Genomic DNA, 12,475 nt, shown 5'->3' with positions numbered 1-12,475 from the left:
CGACAGCGGCACACATCTGTCTCGCAGAGAATCATCTGTCAGCGTTTTATTTCAACCCTGCTCTCTCACATCGCACGACACACACTGTGACACTTTATTGCACTCCGCTGTTTATTGCACATATTACATGCACATGATGTTTAGAGAAATAAGTAGAAGCTAAATATGGGACCGATTGTACTTTTACTTGCAGGAAAATCTATGTGTGATTAAAGGACCCCATCAACCATCCACTGCCATCCACACATCAGCCAGATATCCCCCAGATCTCCCCCAGAGTGAAAACTGGCACGATCCTGTACTTTTTCAGTATCTTAACAGTCATTTGTCCTAGTCTCATTTGTTTTGATGAGGTCTCTCTTAAAAAGAGGCCTAACCAGAGAACTGGAAAAAATAAAGATGATGAGAGGACAGCTACACAAGTTGGAACAAATATCTCTAACTGTCATCTGACCCGTGCAATGGGAAGATAAATAAGATATCAGAGGTACAAATATAGCTTAATTGGTCCTCCTGGGACCTGAGCGAGGCAGTTTCTGCATAGCAGTGCCTTGAATCTGCCATGCATGTATAGTTATGTGCCAGCTAGAGCCCTTTTTCTGCATGACTCATATTTAAGGTGTGTGCAAGTGTGAGAGCATCTGAAGGGGAGAGAAACGCAACCTAAAGAGATCCTTAAACCGTGTTCATTTGACGTTAAAGGCTTACCTCTGTGCTGTATAAAGGTTTGGTTTAAACTATGCCTTCTTGTGTTGCAAGCATTGTTCACTTTTCAGCTTGGAAGAATGTCAGGGTCATTTTTCAATTTTGTGGTTTGTGAACAGATTACATTCTCTCCCAGCGCTCCCTGAGAGCAAAAACTCTGTGAGCGCCTGAATGTGTTTGAAGGTCTACACGCATATACTGGATGGTCCTGATTTTCCCATGTTTAGACTTACGGTACTTATGGTACTTACACCAGTTTGCAGTTATTGGTTCTCAGCATGAACCAGAGGGAGACCACCGAGTTTAGGACCAAACCCGATGTCCATTACGCTTTAAGTCATCCAGCCAAAGAAGTCAAGTTGAGAAGCATAAAATCTCTCATGAGTATGTAACTTGTGTAGAGACAAGCATCAGGGCTTTTTGCCCTGCAGAAAAACTGCATTTAAATTACATTTTGGAAACAAAGGCTTTGTTATTTAAAGCAACTTAACCATAAGGTGAAAGACAATACTACAAAAGCTGAAAAATGCCTGAGCAAATCCAGGCCCCTTTTGTTAAAACTATTGCTGCACTCGATTGAGATTGACCTGGTGTAATTTAAGTTGTATTAAACAAGCTCACAAGGAAGATGGATCACACGATCATTTATAAATCACTATTAATATCACCTTAGGTGGTATGCGTAAGTATTTACAAATCTCAGCATGTTTTTTAAAAGAACAGACCCTCCTCTTTCTGTTAAATACTGTATTTAACTGATATTTTGTGCTGCAGAGAACATCACATCAGGAAGAAAGATCTCTATTATAAAGATTTCTGCTGAATTATACTAAATTTATTTAGTTTAGCATCTGGAAAAAAACACAAGAAAAAAAAAGGAAAATACTCCTGTTACCACTATTTTTAAAGAATTATATTACTCACTGAGGTTAAAGCTGGAAGCACTATTTCCCTAAAGAAAGCCGTAGCTACGGAGGGTAACATTTTGAACTGCATCTTTGCTGTTTAGCCCGCTGTGTGGTGGCTTCAGCTGTGGAAAATGTCTGAATAATAGTCTGTGCCCTCGTCACACTGGTCACTTGGACACTCAGTTACGCGTGGCTGCTGGTAGTCACTGTGAAATTGCTCGAAAGCACAGAGACCAGTCTGTGATGCCCTGATTCACTGGTTCAACCCCAACAACATTGGGGATGTTTGATGATACGATGATGCACCAAAACCTCCTTGTGCATACAAGCAAATTCCCACCAGTGTCTGTAGTTTAGACTGGAAGACACTGATTTGTACACACACACTCACTAACTAACAACTAGCCGGTGGAGAAACATGAACCGTAAATAGAGAACATTTTTTTCACACGTACTACTGAAACCAACACGTCTCAGTCACATTTTAGGATATCATGTGAGCAGCTTTAAAAAACAGTGAAACAAAATATTTTTGCTATAATTTCGTATTCTGGAGGGAGTTTTATCTTAGTCTTAACTTGTGTTTCTTTTGGCTAAATTCAACTTTCTTACATAAAAGCAGAAAACACACTGAATGAGGGTGTATTTGAACATCACATCACACCAAAGGATTCTTATCCAACAGCTGCTACTTTATGACTCTGTGCAGTCTGTAACTACTTGACGATGGTAAATACCACAATCAAAGGTTGTTTGATCCAATTTGCAGACCTCTCTGCATTCTGTTATGACTATCCAACCTGTGAACTTTAAATCGCAGTTCCAGTAATCGACCCAGCTGTGCTGGCAGACCTGTGAGAACCAGAAGAGGACACGGCTGTCCGGAGAGGAAAATTGTGAGATATGTATGTTTGTTCTCCTGCTTTATTGTACATGTCCACCAACCAACACAAAGCGTAATTAGAGCCCACATTAAAGACGCAGATAGGCTTTGGGTTGCAGGTTTCCCACTTCTTAAGGTAAACTCTGCTACATAGGTGGCAGGGATCCTTCAGCAGCAAGTAATTACTGCTGTAACTCAGGTTAACACTATTGCTTACACTGTAGATTGGCTACATACTGCAGACTGACTGAGCCAAGTGGCCACTATAAGCAAGTCATACAGAAGCTTACTTTGGAGTGCTACTACACTTATTCCAGTTAGTAACTCCTATGTAGTAAGTCAGGAACCACAAGGTGAAAAACAACTTGTCCCAGAGACAGTTTTATTTAACAGCAGTAAGATTTAGGGTGAAGGATTCACATCCAGAAGAAGAACTACTGTGTCCTTACTTGGCTAAAACGCCCTAGATTTGAAAACTGTGGTAAAAATTTAAATGAGCTTATTACACTCCTATTTAAACAGAAAGAAACCACATTCATGGCAAGGGCTTTTATTAATCTTGCCCACACGCCCAAACACACATCCGAAGCCAGAAAATTAAAGGCCTAATCGTAACAATCACCTCCACTTGGAGACAATTAGCGCACGCGGTGCCAAAAACCCGAGTTAAGACATCCAAAAATTCCTGGATGAAACTCGCTGGCATCAACACGTCGCTATTGTATGAGTGTTTCTGTTTGTGTCTGTGCATGCCTGCGTAAATGCACAGCGAATGTGGAGAAGAATACAAACATCTGCAGAAGGGAGTGCAACCTGAAATGTAAACAATTAGAAATCAATCACTCGTCCAGAAAATCTGTGCGTGCCTTCACACGCCAACGAGGAGCAGATACTGCGCAGAGGGCGAGGAGAGACGAGCGTGGGGGGTGGGGTGAAAGCTTAGTAGGAGAGGGAAGATTTTCCCATTAATCAAAGGCACAGTTCTGTGTGTTGGTGCTGAACGCTAAAAGGCGCCGAAATCACAAACACATGGATTCTTCATAACGCATATGCACATGTCAGCATGCGAGCTACGGGACTACGCGAGGGTACGCTGTGCGAGTGTCTCCCCAGATGGGAGTGTGCGTGCATCAGTAGCCAGCAACAGACACACCACTGGCTGCATGCACAACACCCACATTTGTTATGTGGGTGTTGTGGTGAGGTCTTGTCCCTGGTGGCATTACCTCAGCAGCACCACTCCAGTACCCACAGCGCACGGATGTGAGACCACATCAAGCGGGGGGTATGCATTCGCTGTGGCACGGTTCGGGCCAAGGATTTACTGAACACATATGCTGATGGAACAAACACAGGGGTGAGAGAAAGATCCCTCGTCCAAAGCCACGTGGCTTTACACCACATTCACCAGCACTCAGCACTTTCAAGCCTCCAAACAACCCTCGCAAGTGCCAAACACCAGCCAGCCAGCCAAAAGCGTACAAGTCCAGAAGACACATGGCTTGTAACTCACTGCTTTCTTCTCAGCTTTTCTCTTGTTTTAAAGAAAATCAGCTCTTGAATTAAAGAAAAAAAAGGATTCCTCTGGTTTGTCACAAACAAATTTCAACAAAGTCGAGGTCTCTTTCAGACTCCCGGCTATGTGAAAACAAACATTTACATTTATGGCTAACTGGACTCACAACAGTAGTTATTTACTCACTGTTTGAAATCCAGGTTTTTCCAATCCAACTCGAGCATGGGCTGCTTCACATCGGGGCAGTGTTTTGATAAATAGTCAATCGCATGCAACGTGAACAGATCCAGAGGAGCTGATTTCTCTAACAACAAGTTTAATAATGAAGAAATGTGAGAGAATTATTTCACAACCGAGTGGTGAAACAAAGCGTGCTTTTCATTAGGGCATCATACAGACGAGGGGACTGTGTGAGAAAACCTTTTGCTGTCTACGTCTTCTGCTCTTTGGATTTGCTGCATGTAGTGAAACAACTCAGTTTACGTCAATAAAAAGAAGCAAATGTTAAAAATATCAGCGCAGTGTGTCCAAGTGTAAGATTCCTTCCACTTTTATTACCATCATACCAAAGGTTAAATGGGGTGGGGATGGTGGTGTCCTTGGAGATTTGTTGCTTGTTTGTACAAATTGAGAACATCCCGGCAGAGACTGAAAATTCTGCCGTTTTTCTGTGGAACTGAGTAGCTGACACACAGCATCCTCTTTATCCAGTGAGACCTCACTTGGGTGAAAAGGTGGAGGAAATTTCATTTTGGCAGTAACATATCTTTACAATGTGCATATTAAAATTGACAGGGACATAAACCGGTGAGTTTCTGGGCAGCGACTGGGCTCGCACAAACATTTAAGTGTTTAGAAAGTGTAATCACTAAGTGCAGTAAAGTGAAAAGTGAAAAGATAACTGCCAAAGCTATTACGTATTCTTGTGTGAGCCATAACTTAATGTTAGGAGCCTGATGTCAGAAGTAGCTATCAACTTATTAAACTCGCTTCCATCTTTAGTCTGACGTTGCTTCTGTCCTAACTGGATTAGGCAGGTTTTCCATAACCAGTTGGTAGAAAGCATCGCGTCCGCCTAACTCCATTTCAACATGCTGGTTGTTCTGGGGAGATGGCAAAGTGCGTTTTTCTCCATTTGGTGAACAGCAATGCCTTTTGAGCGCTGAAACACAAGCGACCACTGTCACTTCAACACATCCCTGTTGTGATGCTTGACAACACTTGACTTTGGCATTAACTCTGCCCATTGCGCTGACTTGCTTATCGTTAGTACACCAAACAGCACTTGCTGGACAGATCTTTATTTTGAACTGAGAAAAATCAGTCAAGTGCATGAACGTTAGTTTTATATTAATGAAGCTCATGATTAAGTTCAATAAGGAAGATCTAGGATCACTCATCTGAAGGCTTCGGTGTTTGGCTGCTAGTCTATCAATTTCAATACTGACATCATGACTTTAGTCCAGGGGTGGGGAACTGCAGGCCTCAAGGGCCGCTGTCCTGCAGGTTTTAGACATCACCCTGGGTCAACACACCAACATACCCGAATCAAATGATTATAGTTCATTGCCACACCTCTGGAGAAATTCAAGACATGTTGAGGACGTAATATAGCCATTTAAATTAGCAGTGTTGGATCAAGGACACATCTAAAAGCTGCAGGACACCGGCCCTTGAGGCCTGGCGTTCCCCCACCCCTCCTTCAGTCCAATCATCTTTTCCACCGCCTTATTTGAGCCAATCAGCCTCCACTCTCTGTGGTTTAAATCCCAGTGTCATTCTTCCATTCAGACTCTCATTCATGCCACCCACGTCCTTCGCATCTCCGCCTCACCCGAGTTATTCAGAGCTCCACCCAAGCCTCAGTCTTCCTCTTCACCACCAGCATCTACACTGCGGGGGTTCTCCCCTAAATCCTACCACCGCTGGGATTTCATTCTGCCATGATGGGTCATGGGAGTCTAATTGCCAAATGTATTAATTGAGATTTATCTAAAAGTGTTACCACTTTGGTAACACCAGGTAGTTTGTGTTTCCTCATGAGAAGTGAGGCAGGTGCTTATTACAAAGGCACACTAGAGAAGGTCATACTTTATTAAAATTACAATGTTAGTCACCTATTTTAAGATGATTTATAGTGATCTTTTCCATATGCGTGCTCAGGGTGCTTGCCCTGCCTGACAAAATATTGCATCATTCCAGCAGCACTTGAAACATGTTCCATGCTCATGTGCAGGAGATATTACCTGGAGGCTTGGAAGGTTATGGGCATTGTTATATGCACTGGCTCAATTTAAGTAAATTTCATCACATCAAAAGCTCAGAAATTCCTGATCGCATTTAACTTGACAATGAAGTCAAAAAACCTTGAACGTAAACACCCTCTCTGTCAGCCAATTCTCGCATTAATGAAGACAAATGAAGTGTTTAATTGTGCAAGACGGTTGCCCTTTCCACCTGGCACAACATGCAAAACACAGCTGCCAAGTCAGCATGCAGCTGAGCAATGGGTTACTTTTTCTGTAAGCTGCTGCTGCCACAGCCACTGAGCGCTCTCCGTGCGTACCACCCAGACTGGCCCTTGGCCCTACAAGCCCAACCCCAATTACTGCAACCCCCGATACCCTGCCAAAAGGCGGAACCACTCCAGCTCCTGTTCACTCTGAAGCTTCTCAAAAAGTGGGGGGAAAAAACAACCCCGACAAATGCTGCCTGAGGTGCAATTGAGCATGTAAAGACATTAAGGCTTGAATTTCTTGGCGTGTGAAGAAGCGAGATAGACTGAGAGCAGACAGGAAGAGACATTTCACTTAAAATTTGATCAAAAGCAGCAATGGGTGCATCACAACCCACCAGAACCAGAAAAAAACACTTTACAAGGCAAACAAACAGTTTGTCACAACAACAAAAACAGAAGAAACTAAACGACTGCTTACTGGAAGTGTCCCACTAAGCCATCATTGATAACACCAGGGCAATGGGCTGGGTCAGTTGGACTGTGCTCTTCTTGCCATGACAATTCAAAATGTCTCATGTGGAAACGGTTAATCCAAGTACTTTGTATACTTTTTGTAAGGCACTTCTGCTCTTCTTCAGTATGAATTGTGTGTGCAGTGCACTTTAATTTCCTCTGGTATGGATATTTTTGGAAGGTATGGGTTCAAAATCTCATTTCTGTATGTAATTTGCCGGATCTCCCTGTGTCTGCCAGGGTGTTTTTTTCCAGGCACTCTTCATTCCAGAGTCCAAAGGCATTTAAGGTGAATCAGTGACTCTCAAGTGGCAGTGGATGTGAACCAGACAAAGCACAGCGAATGAAGATCTGTGCGCAATTGCAGTGTGAAGCACCGAGTGGTGTCCTGACATGTAAAGAGGCAACCTTTGCTGACATGTTATCCACAATTACCTAGTTAGGAGCTAATATGATGTGTGCAGCATATTCAGCTTGTCCTTAAACTTTGAATTTGTCTGCCAATGTTAAAGAAGCAAAAGTGCTTTCATGCAGATAAACTCATAGCAAAGACACTCCTGCCAGCGAGAACTTCACTAACACACAAACAAAGTATTAGGTGACATTTGCACACAAACACACGCGCACACACTAACAGAGGGATCAGCTTTCAGTAATCTACTTTAAAGTTGCCTGCTGACAAGCTGATCGTATTTGGTGTCTAGACATAGCGGCTAAAGAGAAAACCGTGTGCTCTCTCTCGCTCTTTCCCTCCCGTCTGTTATTTTGACCAAAACAGCACAAAAACATATCAAATCCTGAATGCACTAAATGCTTTCAGATTGTGGCAGATCTGAACTGATGGCAGGTCAGTTTAGCACTCGTGTGCACTTAGTCTTGCTAAAATAAGCATAGCTTATTGCATTAACCAAATGCTACTTCAAAGCATGCATGCAATGATCAGCATCAATAATGCTATTAGAGATGTGCATGCAACACATGCCATGTGCACTAACCAAGCCCCGTGATATCACGAACGCTCCAGAGAAGCATGACAACATTTCTGCATCATGGTCGCTTTGTAACTGGAATAATTTTTCATTTATCATTTATATTACATAAATATATATTTATTTCTATATAAAAACCTGCACGTTGCACCTTCACACCACAAATGTCTTAAAGTAGGTTTAAAAAGAACAAGGAAAACTAAATAAACACAATAATATTCCCTTAAAAGTAAATAGTGTCCAATGAGTGCGCTGCTGTGGCAGAAGTTTGCACTCTCAATGTGTTTAAAGTGTGTAATTTTAATAATTTGGAAAGTGTGTTCGCTGATGATGGTTTTAGGAGGTGTTCCTGATGGTTTTGCATTTTCCTTGCATATGGCCAGACAACCTATCGATGACATTGTGAAGGTAGATGACTGAATGTTTCAAAATTCGATATGTTAAAATGATTTGCAGTTAAACAGGATTTACGTTATTTATTTGTGTTTTATTCTTTTGTATAAATGAGGTAAAAATGATACGTTTTCATCGTTTTGAAGGATTTTAGTGAGCCGCAGTTCTTTAAACCTCAGCAGATCAAAGGAGCACGCAGGGAAAATAAAAATATTCGTGGCCAAACAAAGAGCAGGACTAGCCAGTGCTAGATTTATGAGCAGATTTTCTGTTTATCTTCACATTCTCACTCATTCAGTCTCATTACAAGGAAAAAAACTTTCTCAGACTAAGCCGCCAACATTTCAGCCACCAGACCCCCTGCACACTTTGAATCAGGAACTTCTCAATCCCATAAATTTACTTAATATATGTTTATGAATGCTGACAGTGCTACAGTAAGCGCATGCCATCATATAATGAATATGGGTTAATTAACAAAGGTATGTTAGACCTCAGCTGTACGAGACAGCTCTATTCCATTGAAGTAGATCGCGCTGAGGCTGCCAGGAAAAACACTTTCCTTTGGAGAGAACAATTCATCTGCGGTTCTCTTGGGGGATGGGGTAAAGGGTGCTGGGGAGGTCAGTCATATTGCCCACCGACCAACCCTGGCATATAGTCGTGAAAGTTAAACGAGAGAGAAAGGGAATATACTTTAGAGGGGATCTGCCTCCTGGGTCACTTGCTAATTAAGCTGCATTTATCTTGGCGTTGAGTCAACCTTAATATTGAACCTAGATCCAACACAGAACAGCGCCACAAGCACACAGAGACTGAAAACAGCTGAGTGCTGAAAGGAATCGCAAGTATGGCTCCTGGGAGTCTGTGAGCTCCTCATCTGAAGACACATTAGCATCATAAATTTAGCAAAACGCAGCATTTGTAACGTCAGTTTAAGAAATCCTCTATTTCTGTTCTGCTATTCAGTTAAGTAAGTAGAAAAAAAATTTGTAGATTTTATACATGCAGGTTAACTGCTGGTAATGTCTGCTTTGGCCTTGAATGTTCTCTAAAAGTCATTCTAGATCATGACAATTTCGTTCTACTGGTCTGTCATCAGATTTTACAGATTACAGCTTTCTATCATTTCATCTAAAATAAAGAGGCAGAAGTGCTTTTCCCACAGAGTTAAGTCATTCTATCTATTTACAGTAAATGTGGGGCTATCACAACCAAAGCACCTGTGTGCTGAATGTAACAAAAGTCATTCTAATGAAGCCTATAAAGAGCAGCTGAGGCTGGGATGGCATGACTACAGTATGTCAGAGTGGTTACATAAATACTCTCTGTATGATGTTTGGCTTGAAAATCATTTAAAAAGCGGTTCGTGCAAATTCAAACATTTGCTCGAGGTCAGTGCGTCATAAATCACACTGCTGTTTGGGTTCAGCATGAAATCCAAACGCTGTAAAGATGGCGTTTGTGGTTTCTAACTGTAAACATGTATAACAGCATCTGAATTCTTGACTCCTTATAGTTTCTTTTTCCCGTTAAATATTTCTCCGGCATATAAAAGTTAAATCATTTAAGGGCAGGTGGTATCTAGAGTTCACACGAACATTACAAAGAAGGCGTGGTCAGAACCCTCCCAAAACTCAAAATGACCTTTGCCCTTTGCAGATCTGTAAGACTATCCAGCACATGCAAGTTGTCAAATAAGTCCTCACGATCCTGCTTGAAAGCACGATGGCGAGTTCAAGCAGATATTTTATTTCAAAAGAAATGTCACTGTTTGATTAGTGGTGAGCATCTGTTGAAGGCTGGTGAATATTCAATACGTTGAGGTCAGATGGTTATTTGCCGAGGCGTGGAAACACGTGTCTGAAGGACTTTCTGCAGAGGTCACAGAGGCACATAAACCAGAAAAATGCGAGTGAAGTCACGTCAACGACAAAACGTGCTCACAGAAAACACAAAAGCGCAACGTAAAAACTCACCTTGAGCTAACTCTTGGCGCTAACGTAATATAGTTAAAAAGCCTTCAATCACTTTTAAAAGATTGCTCTGTTATCACGCCAGGACTAATCCCATCACTGAGGATGAGGATACACATCAATGCCTGCAACAACATCAGTTTGACACCTTCATACCTCCCTCCCCGACCGCTTAGATAAAACATCTGGGAGAGAGATCAGCTGACAAAAACTGCCACAGGCAGGAATCATGTGTCATCAAAGGTGATGGCAGAGCGCGAGGAATGCGATGGGGCACCCCACCCCCGAACACGCAACAAATGTTAGTGCGTTTGCGTGTGCTGCCCTGTTTTGCATCAAGCTGGGTCAGCCTGCAGTCAGATTACACCTCCTCTCCCAAGGTCCCACAATCATCATTCACTTGCATTCATTACTGAGGTGTAACATAGATGATTTTTCACTCCTCTGCTGCGAAGTGTTATGTAAACACACTGCGATAGATTTATTGGCTGTTTTAGTTTTATCTGACATCTCGATTTATTTAAATGCGAGTTCTAAGGGAAGGAGAATTGGATATTTGAAGTTTATGTTTGAAATTAAAAAGCAGGAATGTGGGAATTCGGTAATAACCAGCTAGAACCCCCTTAAGGTCATCTGGAAGAGGCTGCCTTGGTTATTCCCTGGGTCCCCAGACATGGGGAAGCTGCTTTTACCTTTTATGCTGTGCTCCTGCTTTGTGTGGCACATTGTGTTTTCACCTGCAATAAAACGTGCTATACATATTAAGTTTTTGCTAACAGAGATGAACGGCGATGCTTTTAAACTTACCGGGTCTTCTGGTTTTTGGCCGCCATCATGCAGAGGCTCTTCAGCAAGGTGATCTCGCCGAATCAGCGTGAATTCCCTGATGAACACTGCATCTCCATTGTTGGCCCACACGGCAATCTGAAAAAACAAAGCCACAGTAGCAAAAGTCCTTTGAGTTAAAACACCAACAGCACTGGTGAGACAATTTATGGATTCAAGAATGCTTTAAATGAAATTCTCGTCACATCAGCAGATGCCCCAGCTCCACCTTACGGTGTGGGAACAAGAACAGCTGCGTCCCAAAGTGTCAACAGTCATAGCTATTTGTAATGGTAGCTGACGGTTGCGCAACTTTTACATAATCGTACACAGTTCACACTGCAATTACACATGATTGCAGAGGTGTGAAGACAGGGCAGGGTGTTAATGGAAGCCTTTTGAGAGCGTGTTTGCAGTGATGTGATGCAGCTGAAGGAGGCAGTTGCAGGTTATTATCAAGCTGTGCAACAAGTTGTTGCAACGATATGTTGTCCCTCTGGAACAATGATGAGATTTTTTTTTAATTAAGCAAAACTGTTGCTCTTGCTGGGCCTCCTGAGGTCTGTTTTTTCTTTTCTTTTTGGTTTCTTCTCTCAACCACACATCCCTCCTAATGATGGGAATCATTACAGGCTCTGGAGGAATTCACAGCACAGGAGATCTGATATCACAAGATGTAGTAACCCACATCTTCAGTCAGGAGAGACTGGTGGGGGTGAAGGGTATGTTGGATAGGGCCCATTAGCAGCACAGCAGGGCCCGCATTCTGAAAGACGTGCAGATTCACTGAACGGGGGCCTTCAGCTGCTATCCTTGGGTCATAAACAGCCCTGTAATAACCCGGGTCGAGTGCCTGCCTCCCGGGCCTGTGCTAAGGCAGCACGATGCAGGGCTGTGCATGTGGGTTTGGGGCACTTGAGGCTCAATGTAGGGGGTTGTAGAAATTTTTTGCTGAGGCAAAAAAAGCGCTGCTAAGCAACTGCAGCAAAACTTACGCTGGCTCTGTGTGGGAAAGAGCCGCAGAATGTGCTCTCAAATAAGACAAATCAAATCTGGTGTAAAGCCCCACACTCAGCACCGCTTAGCTGCAGTCACTTAGACTGTGGGGGGCTTCTGTAACAACTCATAAGTCACAGCGTGGCCAAAAGCCTCCTTGGATGACAGAGACCATAATACACAGGCTTGCTTTTGTTGGTTATGGAGCTGAAGATGTGGCAGCTGTTGGGCCAAGTGTAACACTTTGGTTTATACGTGTCTGAAGATGAACAAAAATAAACATTTTACTTTAGACTGTTTATAATTATTCCAA

The 12,475-nt window shown here is 42.6% G+C and overlaps 1 protein-coding gene across 1 annotated transcript in view; it reads right to left on the bottom strand.

Annotated features, from left to right (window-relative positions):
* Window positions 1–12,475, bottom strand: part of LOC113018600 (ADAMTS-like protein 1) — a 100,765-nt gene that overhangs the window by 52,801 nt on the left and 35,489 nt on the right. Inside the window, exon 2 of the mRNA XM_080299935.1 lies at window positions 11,149–11,265. Within this exon, the coding sequence (XP_080156061.1) occupies window positions 11,149–11,265 (117 nt within the window). The remainder of the gene's footprint in view (window positions 1–11,148; window positions 11,266–12,475) is intronic.

This window comes from Astatotilapia calliptera, chromosome 3, assembly GCF_964374335.1.
Source record: "Astatotilapia calliptera chromosome 3, fAstCal68.1, whole genome shotgun sequence".
Lineage (NCBI taxonomy): Eukaryota > Metazoa > Chordata > Actinopteri > Cichliformes > Cichlidae > Astatotilapia > Astatotilapia calliptera.
The sequence above is the reverse complement of the archived record's forward strand: the minus strand, read 5'-3'. Positions and strand labels throughout refer to the sequence as shown.